This window comes from Gorilla gorilla, chromosome 16, assembly GCF_029281585.2.
Source record: "Gorilla gorilla gorilla isolate KB3781 chromosome 16, NHGRI_mGorGor1-v2.1_pri, whole genome shotgun sequence".
NCBI classification, from domain to species: Eukaryota; Metazoa; Chordata; class Mammalia; order Primates; family Hominidae; genus Gorilla; species Gorilla gorilla.
In genome coordinates, this window is record NC_073240.2 from 21,780,703 (window position 1) to 21,799,160 (window position 18,458).

At 50.2% G+C, this 18,458-nt stretch overlaps 1 protein-coding gene and 1 long non-coding RNA gene across 2 annotated transcripts in view; one reads left to right on the plus strand and one right to left on the minus strand.

The window, feature by feature from the left end:
- Positions 1-12,901, minus strand: part of LOC115934544 (zinc finger CCHC domain-containing protein 2-like) — an 89,083-nt gene extending 76,182 nt beyond the window's left edge. The window contains 2 exon segments of the mRNA XM_063698406.1: positions 12,357-12,551; positions 12,554-12,901. Of these exon segments, the coding sequence (XP_063554476.1) occupies positions 12,357-12,551; positions 12,554-12,884 (526 nt within the window). The 5' untranslated portion in view covers positions 12,885-12,901.
- On the plus strand, positions 1,726-11,633 carry LOC115934545 (uncharacterized). The gene is made up of 4 exons (XR_004070314.3): positions 1,726-1,782; positions 2,698-2,857; positions 9,005-9,171; positions 11,456-11,633. It is a non-coding gene; the product is annotated as an uncharacterized lncRNA (long non-coding RNA).
- Positions 12,902-18,458: the final 5,557 nt, after the last annotated feature.

Sequence of the window (18,458 nt, forward strand, 5' to 3'; positions counted from 1 at the left end):
TGTGGGAGGCCGAGGCGGACAGATCACCTGAGGTCAGGAGTTCAAAACCACCCTGACCAACATGGTGAAACCCTGTCTCTACTAAAAATACAAAAATTAGCCGGGTGTGGTGGCAGGTGCCTGTAATCCCCGCTACTCAGGAGGCTGAGGCAGGAGAGTCGCTTGAACCCGGGAGACAGAGGTTGCAGTGAGCTGAGATCGCACCATTGCACTCCAGCCTGGGTGACAATGCGAGACTCCGTCTCAAAAAAAAAAAAGAAACCTAAGGATATAATTTCTGGTAATTCTATTGATGCTTTTATGCAAATGTCCCAAATAATTAAACAAATGATTCCATAATGCTCCCTTCTTAAGAGTTAATCTAATGTCACTGTTGAAAGCATAAGAGAAATACAAATGAAACCTTAATTAGAATGAGTAACACTTTTTCAATTTATTGACATTATGTAGCAAACTAAAATAGACATTACGTAGCAAACTAAAACATCGAGGCTTACCATGATTTAAAGTTTTAAAAGCATTAAATAAGTATAATCCAGACAAACTTACATGCAGAACTAAAAATGTTACTGCATGGAAATCAACTCATCCACACACATGCCTCCACAGGCTCCACAGGAGACGAGGCCACCAAAGCATCATGATGCCACGCGGCTTCTTCCTAGCTCTCAGCTAACGGATTCACAACCTTGTATGCATGCAACCCAGGTAACCTAAAGCCCAACTCTCATGTCAGACAGTTTTTCCCAATGAAAGCTTTCATAGGCCAGTTTTTTCTTCTTCTTTTTCTTTTTTTTTAAAATAGAGATGGGGTTTCGCCCTGTTGCCAGGCTGGTCTTGAACTCCTGGCCTCAAGTGATCCACCTGCCTTGGCCTCCCAAAGTGCTGGGGTTGCAGGTGTGAGCCAGTGCACACCTGGCCTTGCATGCCAGCTTTTGAAAAATATAAAGTTAAAAATAAGAAAGTAGGGCCAGGCACAGTGGCTCACGCCTGTAATCCCAGCGCTTTGGGAGGCTGAGGCGGGCGGATCACAAGGTCAGGAGATCGAGACCATCCTGGCTAATACAGTGAAACCTTGTCTCTACTAAAAATACAAAAAGTTACCCTGGCGTGGTGGCAGGCACATGTAGTCCCAGCTACTTGGGAGGCTGAGGCAGGAGAATGGCATGAACCCGGGAGGCGGAGCTTGCAGTGAGCCGAGATCACGCCACTGCACTCCAGCCTGGGCGACAGAGCGAGACAGTGTCTCAAAAAAATAAATAAATAAAAATAAGAAAGTAGAATACAGATGTTAAAATTCAAGTTAAACTTCACTAGAATCTACAGCTACATAATATATGAGAGGTAGTCATTGGATAAAGGCAAAAATTAAAAAGATAAAAAGTATGAGTTGGTAACAGGAGTTACTACTGTGGCCATTGAAAAGAAAAACCAAAAGGGAAAAAAGCACTTGTACTATGGCGGCTTTTCATCCACCCAACACCTCCTGCCCCTAGGTTTAACGGATGCTCTACAGTGAGCCCCTAGTAGGTGGCAGGAACTGCTAGGCTCTAGTGATTTAAAAAGTCAGTCTCTGCCAAAGTCAAAGTCTTGGGCAGAAATAGAACACAGCACACAAGGTCTAGGATAAGGATGCAACAACAAAATGACTGGTATCTATGAACCAATAATGGGGATGGGGGTATCACAGGTAACCAGTGTCCAGTCTGAGAGAACAGCCTCTCCAAGGACACAGGAGAGAAAAAACACAGTGAGCAGGAGGAACTGCGCCCACAGACAGAGGTGTGTACGGACAGGCAGGGGGCAGATCACAAAGGCCATGGCACATCATGCTAAGACCCGTAAGCCAGAAATGAGGGTCCTGCATACATTTGACCAGGACCATTCCAGTGACACAAGGGAACTGATGTTAGAGACTAAGAGGGGGCCAGTGAGACCAGAGGAGGTTATGGAAGCAGACCCAGGCCAGGGAGACCAAAAAGGGTTACAGTGGGCAGACCCAGGCCAGGAGACTAGAATGTTAATGAGGCTAGACCTAGGTCACGATCAGAGTTGGGCACATTAGTGTTATTTCTAAAAAGAGTTAAGGTACCAATGCTTCTAAACTATTTAATTAGAAAATAAAATGGAGCAGCTACGAAGTTGTTTCTTGTAGACTTTAAACAATGACATCAACTGACTTGCATTCTAACACGGATTTCTGACCAGAAGCAAAGTGGAGTTAGGCTAGGCTGGGGCCATGCTGGTTTCCCGAAGACTATTCTAATCTACGTCCTGCTTCCCTGGCATACTGCCTCAAATCTAAGCCTGCGTCCAGAGAAGTGTGCCATGTATGTGACCACCATGGCAAGTGTGGTAGGGAGAGAAACGGGGGAGAAAGGGGAAGTGGGAGGGGAAAGGAAGGAGAGGAAGAAAGCAAGGTACAGGGGGAAAGAAAGGGAAACCCTGAGGGAACACTGAACCGGGGCTGTAACGGTGTCACTGGAGACAAATCTAAAGATATTTAGGACTTGGTCATAAACCAGCTGGAGGGGATAAAAAAGGGCATCTCTATGACAGGCCTCGGCCTCTGGCTGGAGGGGATTAGAAGGGAAGGACAGAGCAGGTCAGGGTTGGTGTCTTGGTCTGTTTTGTGTTCCTGTAACAGAATACCACAGAGCAGGTAATTTATAAAGAAAAGAAATGTATTTCTTACAGTTCTGGAGGCTGCAAAGTCCAACAGTAAGAGCCTGCATCTGCTGAGGGCCTTCCTGCTGGGACATCCCATGGTGGAAGGCAGAAGGGGAAAGGGCGAGAGAGCCAGAGAGCAAGCCAGCAAGAGGAGCCCCACACCGGCCTTCACAAAAACCACTCTCAGGTGACAAGGATATTACCTCATTGTAATGGCAGTGGCAGAGCCCTCGTGACCTACCCACATCCCAACACTGCTGCACTGGGGATTAAGTTTCTAAGATGCAAACTTTGAGGGAAACGTGGGAACCATGGCAGGCTGGAAGACAGAAACCCGCCTTTGCCACACTGAGCTACTGGGAACCTTCACTGGCAGCTGGAGGTCTGGTTGAGCCTTTAGGTTTTTTGGACTCATCAGTGAGACTGGCAAAACCACAGCTGAAAAGGTCATGAATTATAAAGCAAAAAGAAAGAAGAAAAAGGACAGAAGTCTGAGGAATAACATCATCAAAAGTGCAGGAAAGCAGAGGAGAAACTGAAAACAAATGTCCAGAGAAGAGGAAAACCAGCAGTGCCAGAACTGGCGGAGGCAGCGAGATCCCAGCCGGCCCGGCACACCCAGGCTGCAGAAGCCACCATCCGGGGCAGGCGCCTCGCAGCCATATTTATTCCAAACAAAACCCCCCCAAAAAAAACCCTTCCTGGGGATTCCTCTGTGTAGGAAACCCACAAGAACAAACGAGAGGTAAGAAACAAAACCAAGAGTATCCAATGAAGCTGGCCAACATGAGGTCATCTGGATGGAGACATCCATGAAGCAGAATGCAGGGTCCAGAAGTGAACCCAAATAGATGTGGGAGTAAACGAGAGACAGCTCAGATCTGGGAGGGAGAGCAGAGGCTATTTAACAGATGGCACTGGGACAAATGGGCTGTCATCTGGAAAATATAAAACTAACTTTGTACCTTATACCAAATCAATTCCAGATGGATCTGTCTGATATAAAAAGAGAATCACACAAGTTCCATGCCAGGCGACACTGCAGGGGGCTGTCTTTAGAATGTACGGGGCGTCATGTGTATTATGTATGCACAATACATGCATATGTACAATACGTATGATAAGAAACGCATTATACATTATGAATTATGACACGAAACCCAGAAGCCACACCAAAAAGGACTGATAAATATAGCATTTAAAAAAAAAGAAAAGAAAACAATTGCATGGCAAAGTCAAAAGACAAGATTAAAAACCCAGAAAACAAATACATGCAATTCCTACTAAAGACGATTCCTTGAAACTTATGGAGTTTCTAAAAACTAAACCCAGCCAGGCGCAGTGGCTCACGCCTGGAATCCCAGCACTTTGGGAGGCCGAGGTGGGTGGATCCCTTGAAGTCAGAAGCTTGAGACCAGCCTGGTCAACATGGTGAAACCCCATCTCTACTAAAAATACACACACACACACACACACACACAAAATTTAGCCAAGTTTGGTGGCACGTGCCTGTAATCCCAGCTACTTGGGTGGCTGAGGCAGGAGAATTGCTTGAACCCGGGAGGCAAAGGTTGCAGTGAACCAAGATCACACCAGTGCACTCCAGCCTGGGTGACAGAGTGAGACTCCGTCTCAAATAAAGTAAAAATTAAAAAAAGAAAAGACCAACAACTCAACAGAGATGAGCAAAGGAGACAAACAGCTCACCAAATATCAATGAAATAGTTTACTTGAAACAATATTCAACCTCACTCCTAAGATAAAACTACACCGCACCAGGTTAAGTCTCCACCTAACTGAATGGCCGCAACCAGCAAGTGGCTAACTCACTGGGCTCGTTAAAGGTTAAGGAAACAGGCCTTGTACGTGGCTGTGGGAATTCTAAAAGCAGATCTTGGCAACAGGTAAAAGAATTACAAAAGCACAGACCGTTTGACCTAACTCCCCTTCCAGATTTCTACTTCACAGGTAGACTTACCTGAATGTGAAAGGTCCCATCTGTTGTCTGTAACATGTAGGTGATATGTATATAACATGTAAATGACACTGCACTGGTTTGTAATAATACGATGGAACAAAATGCTATCAACAGGGCCTGATTAAATAACACATTTGTGCCACTGAACAAGCTCTTTATGGACTGACAGAGAAGGCTCATCTGGAAACACTGCCAAGAGAAGACCAGGAGGCACCTGTGTGTGCAGTGGGACATCAGGTACCTACTTGTAAATACATATGGTTTATCCGGAAGGTTCTACGAGGAAGTGTGCTGTCTGCAAAGAGGGGAACTGGATGGCTGGGAAGAGGGTAAGAAACATGTTTTTTACACGTGAAATAAAAGTTATCAACACCCAGGGAAAGGAGAACCTTGCCTGACCCTTAAAACGTCCTGGGTGCCCTTCCCTGCCATCTGCGGGAGAAGGGACTTTCCATGCAGCAGCCTCTGGCACTTTGCCATTTCCTACCCCTGGTTACATTAGCGATTTAAAATCTTTCTTCACTGAAGAGACTGCTGAATACTTTTCTGTAAAAATTGTTTTTGTCAAAGAGGTTCAAGGCAAAAGGCAGGTCACAGGAGGCTGAGGAATAACTGAAGGTGAGGAACTAGAGACAGCAGGAGTGACTTCACGAAGCGTGGCCATGTTACAGCATGAAGAACAGCGTGTATGTAAGATCTTACGTGTATCTAAGCATGTGTATGGTTTTTTGAAAGAACGTGTGAACATATATGTGCATAAACACGTCTGGAAAGACACACAGCAACCTATTCGCAGGGACCAGCACCACCCAGCGGGATGGAAGGCCTTTTCTGCTAGCTGCTCAGGGAGGCCTCGGTGGTGAAGCGACCAAGAGAAGAGGGGCTGGTAGAGATGAGTGGTGTTAAAGGCGGGGTTTTGTTGGCTGGTAGAGGTGAGTGGTGTTAAAAGTGGGGTTTTGTTGAAAATACAAATCAGAACCATTATGGTTTATGGGTCAGGTGAGGCTAGAGGTCAAAGACTGGACTGAAGGAGGGAGACGGAAATCACAAAGTTCAAACGCTGACCTACCAGTGACCCTGAGGAAACAGGGCTGTGACCAAACCAGCGGTGAGGGACCAGCCTTACACAGAAAGGAAACACAAGAGAAACTAAGGAGGTGTCCAGGCCCAGATAAGACATTTCAAGGGCCAGTGATTTTTCTGTGAGCCTGCAAAGCACCCGCCCCACTGGCAAGCTGGGTAGTGAATGGCGGGCGGGGTCCACAGTGCCCCTCTCAGGGTGAGCGGCCAGGTCCAGGGCTTTGTGGCCGGCATGTAAAATCCTGTCCTGCTTAATCATGCCCTGATCAGACATGACACACGGCTGCTAGAAGAGCAACTCTGTCTTGCTTCTGTCTTCTCACTTTAAGTAGCTTCAGGTCTTTTAACCCAGAACAAAAGAGAAACTGCTAAGAATTAACCTATTTTGTTAGTTCTGGATGATCTCTTTTTACCTTTGACAGGAAATGTTTCTACAATGTGTCAGGTCTCTCTACAATAAAAACATCTACAGAGATTGGAGAAAAAAATTACCTTGCTAAAACTAATTTCTAAACTGAGTACGTTAAGACTGAAGTCCAAAACCAAAAGCCCTTCAATAATGTACCCTAATTAGGTAACTTGCAGCTACACTTCTTACTTAAACTAACAAGATAACTACTGTTCCAACTGGCAGTTTTTAAAAAAAAAAAAAAAAAGAAGGATCTTTTTCTAAAATCTAATCCCTCTAAGGTGGGGGGCGGGGGAGAATACTAAAGTAGAAATTTTTCCTAGCATAACAAAAATTTCTTCGTCATCAATTCAACAAAAAAAGATGCCCCAGCACAAGTACCTCTTACTATCTATTCTACTAGTTGGACTCTGAAGTTTTAAGACTCATGTAGATTTGCTGGAAAAGCATGTTAATCCAAAAGGTAGATGAAGTTTACAGGACTAAGGAGAAAATGGGTAAACTAAAGCCTAAGTAAACGGTAAGCTTCACCCGCAGTGACAAGACTAACGCAGATGCTTATCTCCAATTATCTTCGCACCTGAACAAATGATACCATCATATTACTCATCATACCCAAATACGACACAGAATTTCCAGTTTCTACAACTGTGCTCCAGAACACAGTAGAAAACAGCAAAACTCAAATGTGTGTTCAACTAAATGAGGCAAGTGTGAACTAGCTCATATCAAAGTAAATGGCCTTCATTTAATGTGAGGGCAAAGGACAGTAATTAAAGTACCACATAATCCAAGCCATTACACAGTAGATGGCAGTGCTACTGCAGCTCCATCATGGCATCAACAAAAATACTACCACCAAGAAAGCAATCAGAACTGCATCCCAGCACGGTCACGCACTGCATAAGGATGCTTCCACCACTGACAGACCACACGGACCAGGGATCCTCTAAGATTCTAATAATGCATTTTTACTGTACCTATTCTGTGTTTAGATACACAAATACCACTGGGTTACAACTGCCTACGGTATTCAGTACAGTAACACGCTGTACAGGCTTATAGCCGAGGAGCAACAGGCTCTACAATGTGGCCCGGGGGTGTAGCGGGTTCTGCCACCCAGGTTTGTGCAAGTGCACTCTGTGGTGCTCACACAACAAGATCAGCTGAGGACGCTTTTCTCAGAATGTATCTGTGTCCTTAAGCAGCACATGACTCAATTCCCGTATCATGTACTGTACTGTACTATGAAACAGCACAGTGTTTTAGACCTGTAACAGCTGGCCAAAAAATAAAAATAAAAATAAAAAAAGATCCACTATGTGTTAGAATATTATCTCCTGTATCTCCTGTAATGCAATAAAAAAAAAAAAAAGCAACATATACAAAGACAGCCAGAAGACTTAGTTCACAGACAAGTTCATAGACCAGGTGGTTCCCAGCTGCCCAGGAGAACGAGTGTTAAAGATGGAGACAAAACAGTGCTTTTAGGTCACAGCTATTCCTTTAACCATCAGTGACAACAGCTGCTCCAGAGACAGCCCGTTCTTATGGAATGCTAGATGACTCTTGGCTGCTAGGCCCAGAGTTTAGGGCTAAGGGAGAAACCACTTTGCCTGATCACCAGACGATGAACTATCTATCCCATGTTTCACCTCTGAACTGCAACAATTTTCAACAGCTTACAAAAAGCAACAAAGCAAAAGCTGTTGCTGATCTTTAGACAGACATTTTCAGCAGGTTTATTCAGAGTATTTGTGGCTATCTGAAGTTTCTACAGTGCTTACCCTCAGGTACTCACAATGCAAGCCACAGAGAGTTCCAGAACTGTTCCACAGAACATATCCCTAAAGAAAGACCACTAACCCCACCACACCCCTGCACCAAAAACTTTAAAAACATCATTTTTTTAGTGCCCCCTTAAAAAAATCAGCCCCGTGAAGCAGTTCATTATCCATACCCTGAGGATGCTGAAACACAAACAACAGGGCCCTCACAGCTGGAGCTCAGGCCCTGCCCACCAGGCCCTGCTCCCCCATACCTGTCGCTGACCAAATGCACCAGCCCAGAGGCTCTGTACTGACAGCACAGAGTTCCCTGCCACCTCCAACTGCAGCTCCCCAGGCTGGCTGAGGCCACACCTACACAGCTCTGCACACCACACCTAGCAATCTACCAGGTGGAACAGCAGCCCTCAGGACAGCCCTGCACTGACACGTACGCCAGCGGTCCACAGAGGATGCTCTAAGTGTTAGGCACAGTGCACGGGGATGAAGATAAAGAGCCTATTAACCATGAAGACAAAAGTCTACAAGCAAGCATGTGAAGCAACCCCAAGGTCCACCCGCTGAAGAACGTGTGAGCACAGCTTGGCCTCTTCACACGGGAACGCCACTCGGTCGCGAAAGAGGAGGAAGTGCTGACACACCCACAGCACGGAGGGGCCCTGACATCACCACACAGAGTGAAGGAAGCCAGTCACAAAGGGCCACACAGTGTGTGGTCCCTTACATGCTACGTCCAAAAAAGACACCCACAGAGACAAAAAGGGGTGGTCAAGGGTTGGGGGGAGGGGGAATGGGGAGCGACTGCTAATAGGCACTGGGTTTCTTTTTGGGGTGATGGAAACATTCAGTGGCAGTGGTCGTGCTTGCACAGCTATGTGACTATACTAAAAACCACTGACTTCACTTTAAAAGGGTGAAGTATGTATAGTATATGAATTCTCTTTCAATAAAGCTGTTATTTTTAAAACAAGAATAAGCATGTGCACATACCATAGCATATTTATTACCACTGACAAAAAGAAAAAACTGCAAAGGATTTAACTATTTCCAAAACTATGGTCTTTTATTTACGTAAAATAGGCATTGGAAAGTCTAAGCCAACTATCCCCCACAGTTGGCACCCTGGAACAGGCGACTGCAGGAGCAGCAAGCAGCAGCATTACCGGCCACTAGGCAGAGTACAACTAATTCAGCCTATCATCAGTGTGGCTACTGGAAGCATTTTTCTTTCTGAAAGTAAAACACAGGTATGTCTACTTTATACTCCCCCCACTTTTACACCTCTAGAAGTCCTCAGAATAATAAGAATTTTTAAATAAAAACACAGGGTTTGGATAAGGAATTGCAAATAATGACTATTTTGGAAAATACAGTTAAAATAAATTTTAAAAAAATTTTTTGAGACAGGGTCTCATTCTGTTACCCAGGCTGGAGTGCAGTGGCATGATCATACCTCACCTACAGCTTCTACCTCCTGGGATCAGGTAATCATCCCACCTCAGCCTCCCAAGTAGCAGGGACTACAAGTGTGTGCCACCACTCCTGGACAATTTTTGTATTTTTTGTAGAGACAGGGTTTTGCTGTGTTGCCCAGGCTGGTGTTGAACTCCCGGGCTCAAGCGATCTGCCCATCTTGGCCTCCCAAACTTCTGGGACTACAGGCGTAAGCCACCTTGCCAGGCCAAGAAATAAAAATTCAAATTGGATAAAGAATTTAAAAAGCAATTAACATTTGTATCTCTAAAAGAAAAACACAAAATCTCTAAGCTCAAAGAGTTCAAAACAAAATACAACAGGCTTACAAAAGAATGCAGACAGCTTTAATGGGGCTGCTTTTTCAGGAATATTTAGAAACTAAGAAAGCAAAATACTTAAATGCTAGATTTCATCTGAGTTGCCTGCTCCAAGCAATAAAGGGTTCATCAACGTCAGCCTTAGCTTTGAAGCAGCAACAGAAACGAAAGTTAAATGAATGGGGCTGAAATTAGCTTAGCAGTGACACTAGGGATGTAGGGAAAACTAGAAACCACGGTTGTTTTGAAATACAGAACTGACAGCCCAAGGTTACTCCTTATAATAATCCTCTCATTAAGGGTCACAGAATCTCCAGTTTTCCAAAGATGAAACAAAAAAATTGTCAGCTCCAAGTAACTATTCAAAAACCAATTTAGAACACATAAACGCTCATAGCCAAGATGTAAATAATTCAATCTATAAAACATGCCTTGCTTTAAGTTAGCATACCTCTATAAAAATAAATGTTAAAAGCCGGAGAGGCCATAAAGGAGAAAGCAGCATTTACTGCACCTCTGCTGGAAGCTCACGTATGTTACCTATGTAATCCTCAACACAAGCCTGTGAGGTAGGTTACATCCCCTCCACTGCAATAGGGACAACACTGAGAGGTAGAAGGATCCTGGCCAAGGTTGCATGGCTGGTAAATTCAGTGCCCATGGCCTTGGGGCTGGGGGGGAGGCGGGGGCAGTGCAGGGGTGAGCTGAGACGAATAGATTAGCTCCTTCATCTCGTCAAAGGGATTTCTGCTTGACAGAAAGGCTCTCCTATAAAAGACATTTTTGTTCCAGATTTAGCTCACTGCCCAACCAAAATAATAATCACCACTGTCTGTATAAAGTGATGCACCCGTGCTCACACATTAAGAATCCCCTTAAAGAGATGACTTTACTGTAGCAACAGCCATAGAAATTATTAGTGGGTGGAATCTACACAAAGGAGTAACAAACAGCACATGAAACTGACCATAAATGACTGAGATTCCATGAATAGGCGACAATTTGCTGGCATGTTAAGGCTTACATAGATTACTAGAAACAACTACATTTCCTAGGACCCTCTGCGCAGCACACAGCCTGAAATGTAGGGTGGGAGCTGAACTTAAAAAGAAAACTACAGTCTTGGAGATAAATGTCACACACAAAAAAACCAATGTATGTACCACAACCACTTCTTAGAGGAAGACATTAAAAAGGAAAAGCCACAACCTAGGATTGAAAGACAGCTTTAAAAACACACACACAAAAAACCTAGCAAACCAGATGGTGTTCTCAGCCACTCATAAAAGCAAAGTCTTATCAAAGTTTTAACTTCAAAGAGCTTAAAGACACTGCAAAGAGGCACTCAGCAAGACTGGTCCCGACTGCAACCTATTCCCTTCCAAAAAAATAATCAGTTTGTAATCTAAATACACATCACACCAGGTCAAAGTAATCTCTTCCGGCAGCAAAATTTTGGCACTGGATTGCAGGGGCCTGTTCAAAATAGCTGGAGCCCCAAACACTTTGCGTTTTCAGTTCTGAAGCACTTAGACAAAAGTTCACATGGCTAAGTGGATGGCCAGGATGCCCTTCCGGTTCAATTTGGAGACGGGAAATCTTTAACCTAACCTAACATTCTTTAAGGCACCAGTGCCCTCCTACTCAAACGTCAGCCTGGGTTTTGTTTCTAAGGGTCGCCAATAAATAGGTTTCACGGGCATTTAAGGCTCTGGGAGTCTTTTTCTGTCTGTTACAGGTAGCCCGGCTCTTAAAAACAATCACACACAACGCTCACAGGCATGTGCACATTCATACACACGTGTGCACACATACATGCCCACATGCGACACACGCGTACATCATACAGCATGCACGTGTCCATAAATGAGCTCACACGGACAGCCACGTCCCGCGCGCAGGCCCCCAGCGACACAGGCCCCAAGCAGGGCCTCCACCTGTATGGAGTGAGCGGCTCAGAAGGCGAAGCCCAACGCCTTGCAATGTTCACCTCACCGGCGGCTTCTGGCATGGCCACGGCTCCTTCCTTTTCTAGTAATAAATACCAGATTTGGGGAAACCAAGGCGCCGCAATGTGTGTTATCTGTCACCCAAGGGTACCATTAAGGGGACAAAGGCCTTATCACGTTTGCAGCCGGCTAAGTGAAAGGAGGGCACTTGGGACTGTGAGCTCTGACCACGGACGTCTCCCGCACCGCTCCCGCGGATCCTCGGACCCAGGACCCCTGCAGCCGCTCCTGCCCAAGGGGCGCGAGGCGGAGATCTGGAGGCTTTGGGGCACGCAGAGGAGACTGAGGGTGTGGGCTCAGGGCCGCGGTGCGGTCTTGGGGCTTGAAATGCAGACTTACGGTGAGGAGTGCGGGCTTAGGATGGGGGCTTGGGACACGGGGTGGGGACTTGGGATGTACGGTGGAGGCTTGGAGAGGTGGGGCACACATTTGGGGTGCGACACAGAGGCTTAGGATGGGGCTTGGGCCACGGGCTGGGGGCTCGTGGTGCAGGCTGGAGGCGTGGGTGGGGGGGTCGCGGTGCAGGCTTGGAGGCCTGGGTGGCGGCTCGCAGCGCAGGCTGGAGGCTTGGCGTACAGAGTTGGGGATGCAGGGTTGGGGTACAGAGCAGAACTCGGGGCGGGCACGCACCTTGTGGCAGGCCGGGCAGGTGGCCCCCGCTGCCGTTCAGGCTGCTCTGGATCTGCGTGAGCTCCTGGCGCAGCATCTGCTTCTGGTGGAAGCTGAAGGCCCGGTGGTTGGAGGACATGGTGAACGGCAGCAGGAACTCATCGCCCGTGCGGCCCTCGTTGAGCTGCAGCCCGTAGATGTGGATGATGGAGTCATCTGCGTGAGCTTGCGGTAGAGCACGCCCGCCGCCTCGCGCTGCTCCGAGCCCAGCAGCGCCAGCGACACCAGCAGCTTGCTGCGCACCACCTCGTCCGTCAGGTTGGTGAGGCTGCCCAGGTCGGCCGGGTTGTTGGCCTTGATCTCCGAGTCGCGCAGGGAGTGGTAGTCCTTGCGGGCCAGGTCCTCCAGGCACGAGCCGAAGAAGCGGAGCTCGAGCGGCACGCACAGGTCCAGCAGGCCGCATAGGAACTCCACGCGCTGCGGCGACGGCAGCTCCGAGAACCAGCGGTACACGCCGTCCCTCTGCAGCGGGCAGCGCTTCTCCACCATGCTGCCGCCCGCGCCGCGCCGCGCCGCGACCCGGGGCCCGCGCGGCGGAGGCCGGGGGGCGCCGGGGGCCGCGGCCGGGACCGGGGGCACGCGGGCCGGGGTCGGGTCCGGGCGAAGGCGCGCGGGCGCCGCGGGCCGGGCGGGAGCCGGGGCGGGGACTGGGGCCGGCGGGCGGGCGTGCGCGGGGCGCCGGGGGGGACCCGCGGCGGCCGGGGGCGACGAGCGGCCTTGGGCCCGCCGCTCACGGGGAGGCGCCTTCCCCGCGCCCGTGCCCGTGCCCAGCAGCGGCCGGTGAGCGGCAGCGGCGGCGGCTGCTCCTCGTCGTTGTCGTCGTCGTCGCCCGGAAGGCGGCCGCCCCCATCTCCCCACGCGCCGCAGGGTCTGTCACTGCGGGCCCCAGGCCGGCCGTTACCCCGGGCCGCGGGCGCGGCGTCGCAGCCTGGGGAGCGCTGGGGGCCGCGGCCGCGGAACGGGAGCTGGAGGGGGAGGGACGCGCGGCGGCAGTCGCGGAGGGATCCTACCGGGACTTGCCGGCCTTGCTGCTCCCGCGCGGCAGACGGGCGGCGGACGGGCGGCGGACGGGCGGCGGCGGCAGAGCAGGCACCGGCCAAGGAGCAGAGGGATCGTCGCGCTCGCGGCTGACGGGCGGCCGGGACCAGCAGAAGTGGGCGGGGTGGCCGCCTCTCGCGACAGCCCGGGCCCGCCCGCCCCCCCGCTGATTGGCTCAGGCGGCCCGTTCTCGGCCCGTGATTGTGCCGGGTCCCCAATCCCATTCGCCCGTGCCACGGCCACGCCGCCCTGGGGGGCTGTGGATCATATTGGAGCCACCGCCTCTAGTCTCTCGGCGGCCGTCAGGACGCGATTGGTCCGCGGAGATCGGACAGGCGGAAAACCCGGGCTGGATTTCTGGTTGCTTTTTTTCCCGCAAATTTATGTGGAGCATTGTTTTTGGGCGAAAACGGGGCGTTCGGCCTTCCTGCTTTATTCCTGAGCGGTGTTAAGAGGGAGGTAGTGGGTATCTTCGAGAAACGGCCGCTGCGGGGTCCGGAGCCCCGGGTTCCAATCCTGGGTCGGCCACTGCTAAGCTGTGTGACCTTGGGTGAGTCACTTGGCCTCTCTGAGCCCCAGGCGCCTCCCCGGGAAAATGAGGGTAATAATAACCGCTCCCGGGGGTTTGTGCGAAGGTGTTCAGCTCACAGAGGGCCGGCACCGGCACTTTTGAGGCGGCTGACTTGCCCTGGGGGTGTGATGGGAGGTGCAAGCTTTCTCCAAAAGCCTCCTCCAAATGGAGCCTTTAAATCCGCCTTCTTTCCGCCGCTACTCCACCAGCTCGCCAAACCGAGAAAATGCAAACACAGGGGCGGGGGCAAGGGAGCTGACCTGGCTGGAAGTAAACAGAAACGCCACCCCTCCCCTGGCACTTGCATTGGCACCGGATTGCAAGTGGGGGAAGGGCCGCTGCACCCAACCATCTTTAAATCCCACCACTTACACACAGGCAAAGAAGCAGAGCCGCAGGGGCTGGACGCTCATTCCTCCCCTGCCCTTCCCCTAGAGCGCTGCTTTGAATGTCTGTTGACCTAGAACGGGGTCTGTTCATTCATGGGTTCCAGGTCCCAAGCGCCCAGGGGCAGCTGAGAGCAAAGCTGGCGCCCTCCCTACCCCGTGGAGCTCACACTCTGGTTCTGGGCAGTGCACAGTAGAGATTGGTTGAATCAGTGAATGAACTTTTTCAGGATATGATCCAAGGAGCTGAAAACTTCCTAACAAAACTCTTCAGCCGAATCTGGCACGCCTGTGGTTCCAGCTACTGGGTAGACTGAGGCAGGAGGATCGCTTGAGGCCAAGAGTTCAAGGCCAACCTGGGCAACATGGTGAGACCCCCCTCCCCGCCAGTCTCTCCAAAACAAACAAACCCCACATTCTCCAGTCTTAGGTCTTCAAGGATGAACAGGCATTGCAGAAAGGCACGGTTGGGAACAGAAAAAAATGCTCTCCACTCCCCCAGCCCCCTCCACACCTTGGGCATATTTCCCTGGAGCCGCCCCAGTGTTCTTTGTCAGTATAGGAAGCAGCAAAAATCTAAATGGAGTCAGGATGGCCTCCCACATGGGCACAAGGGCAAGGCTGGGGACAGTTGGGTCTCCTCATCTTATTTCCCAGGTCTAGGCTGATTTCTATTAATAATTAAATTAATCGTTGTTCTTCTGGACCTCACTTCTTAATGTGATTCCAGGAAACTGGCCACATTCCAAAATTCATAATCTAAGGTAGTGAAATAACGTGAACATCAAGACAGTTTGGCTGGGCTCAGAGGCTCACATCTGTAATCCCAGTACTTTGGGAGGCCGAGGGTAGATCCCTTGAGCCCAGGAGTTCGAGACCAGCCTGGGCAACATGGCGAAATCCTATCTCTACAAAAAATACAAAAATTAGCCAGACGTGGTGGCATGTGCCTGTAGTCCCAGTTACTTGGGAGACTGCGGTGGAAGGATTGCCTGAGCCCAGGAAAGGGAGGTTGCGGTGAATGGGGATCCCACCACTGCACTCCAGCCTGGGTGACAGCGTAAGACTCTGTCTCAAAAACAAAAGATTCATTTCTTATTGATAAAGTAAGCTCCTTGGAGAAAGATCTTGGAACCTCATTGGGGTTGGGGGTGGGGCTTCTTCAATCCAGCCGAGCTGGCTGTGAAACCCCCAGGCTTTGGTACCAAGTGAGCTCCAGTCCCAGCTGTGGCTGACTGTGTGAACTTGGCTATGCATTCAAAGGCCTCTGAGCCTCAGTTTCCTCATCTGTAGAAGAGAGCCAGGAACCCGTCATCCTGGCTAGCAGTGGAAGTCAAAGGTGCTCACGGAAAGAAAGTCCTTGCTGGCTGGAACAAGGGAGGCCTGAGCTGTGGAAGTCCTTGGATCAAGGTCCTCCCCACTTCCCGCTGCCTTTTTGATCCTTCTTGCGTGCTCTTTATGATTTAATGGCTTAGTAGGTTGAATCCTGTCCCCCTAAAGTTTATCTCTACCCCAAATCTCAGAATGTGACCTTATTTGGAAAAAGAGTCTTTGCAGATAATTAAGGTAAGAGTCAAGATAAAATCACACTGAATTAGGGTGAGCCCTACATGCAATGAGACTGTCCTTACAAGATACAGAAAAGAACACATAGAGACTTCAGGGGAAAGGAGACTATGTGCAAGGATGGCAGAGATTGGAGCAAGAGACAGGGAGGACCCTCCCCTAGAGCCTCCAGGGGGAACAGCCCTGCCCACACCTTGACTTTGGACTCCTGGCCTCCAGAACTGTGAGAGGGTAAGTTGCTATTGTTTTCACCTCCCCACACCTCACCCTCCCCTCCCCCTCCCCTCCCCCACCCCACCTACCCCTCCCCCACCCCATCCCCACCCCTATCCCCCACCCCTATCCCCCACCCCCCATTCCCCCACCCCTCCCGCACTCACACGTGTTGTGGTTATTTGTAGGGCAGCCACGGAAACCGAAACAATGTCATTTCCCCCCAGATGTCGGTGTGGCTCAGCTCAGTCCAGTTCACAACAAATATGAAATCCCTGCCCTACAGGACCAGGCCTCAGGAAGGGCTTGGGGGCCTCAGAGGCAAATGAGACCAGGTCCATCGACCCTACAGAACTGACAACCTGGACTCCCCACTCTGAAGTAGGCAGACTGCCTGAGGGAGGGGGCCTCCCTCATGGGGAGAGGGCAGGCGCTGACCTCCTGGGCCCTCCAGCATTCTCTGGGTCCTGGCCCCGAGATTCTGGTTTTCCACACAGGGCACCTACTGTCTCACCCTTCCCTGACTCTGCCCATGCACCAGGTGACCCCGGCTGCAAGCGTGCCAGGAGCTTTTCTCCACCTCTGCCTCAACATCTGCCGCCTCTCCTCCTCTGGAGAGGGAGGCAGCTGAAGGACACCAGCCCCACGCCTTGCTGGAGTGGCTGAGATCGCTGGGAGGAGGTTGGGAGAGGACTCAGGGGCTCAGGCTAGATCAGGAGGGTGGGCCCTGCCTCCTTGTGAGGGGGCCCAGCACCACGGGGAGCCCACAGTGTAGGGTGCTGTTCAGCCAAATTGGTTACCACTGGGTGTGAGGTCTGTGGTTGCGCAGGGTTGAAGGGCTGGGTGACATTTGCCTCTGAGGCCCCCGAGCCCTTCCTGAGGCCTGGTCCTGTAGGTCAAGGATGGACTATTTGTTGTGAACTGGATTGCGCTGAGAGCCACACTCATGTTTAGGGGGAAATGCCATTGTATTGGTTTCCTGTGACTGCCCTACAAATAACCACAAAGAGGCAAGGGGAGAAGTGGGGCTGTCCCTTCCATAAGGCTGCAGTCAAGCACAAATGTCTGTAATAGTATTAATTTTGAGAGAGAGAGAGAGAGATTTGGAGTTCACCACAAATTCTCCAAACAAACAATTTTACAAGGAGGACATGACCTGCCTGGCATTACTGCTTAGGTCTGAATGAGTGATACTGACTGCAGCAGGTGACCAGGCCAAGCCCAGAAATGGGCCACGGGGACCCCAAGCACATGCTCTTCCCCCAGACTGCCGCCATCTTGCTTTTCCTTCAGACCTAGGACCCCACGAGAGGAGGGATCTGGAGGCCAGGACAGGAGCAGGACAACACAAACAGAGGCCTCAGAAGAAGACTCAGAGTGGGACAGGGGCTCCTTAAGTGATCGGGGCTGGAAGTGCACAGAGAAGCCTGGTGCAGCAGGGAATTTTCTCTCCCTGGGGTGCTGCCAAGGTATGTGTGGTCTCCAGCTGCGACATGCGCTTCCTTCCCTTGGCCTGAGTCCTGCTTTCCTGTGATTGAGAAGGTTTGGGACCTGACACCCTGAGCATGGAGGCCATAAATCCAGTGGATCCCTAAACTTCCTGATGGGGTCCTGGCTCCAGGCCTCGGTTCCTGACAGCCTCGTGTAATTGACAAAACCCCGTGGGGCTGTTTCTGATACTGCTATCAAAATTCCCATCATGCAGATACTGAATGGTCAAGGGCTTCGGCCCGTGCCACACAGTTAGTTCATGTTGGAATTGGATTCTGCCCTAAGTCAATTGCCCGTAGACTCTGCCCCTCCCAGGAGGAAACCACAAATGTGACATATTGTTTATTTGCTATTTTTGCAAAGGTGTCTGTTGCTTGCCAGCTTTTCCAGCCATGACTGCAGACAAAGTCCACCTAGAGTCATAAATGGGCAATCAGCCCCGAACAACGTCCAGCCCCGGTTTCTGCATGGCGAGGCGTTTTTGTCCATGGCAGACCTGCTTACCCGGGTGTCTTTGGTGTGGGGCTAGATGCAGCATTTCCCTAGTGGGAATGGCCTGGGGTCTTATTTAAAGTGGAGGGTCCTAGGCCTGGCCCCACTTATGGAGTCAGGATCCCTAGGGGTAGGACCTTGGAATCCGCATTTTTTTTGAGACAGGGTCTCACTCTGTCACCCAGGCAGTGGCGCGATCTCAGCTCTCTGAAACCTCCACCTCCTGGTTCAAGCGATTCTCCTACCTCGGCCTCCTGAGTAGCTGGTATTACAGGCACGCACCACCATGCCTGGTTAATTTTCTAT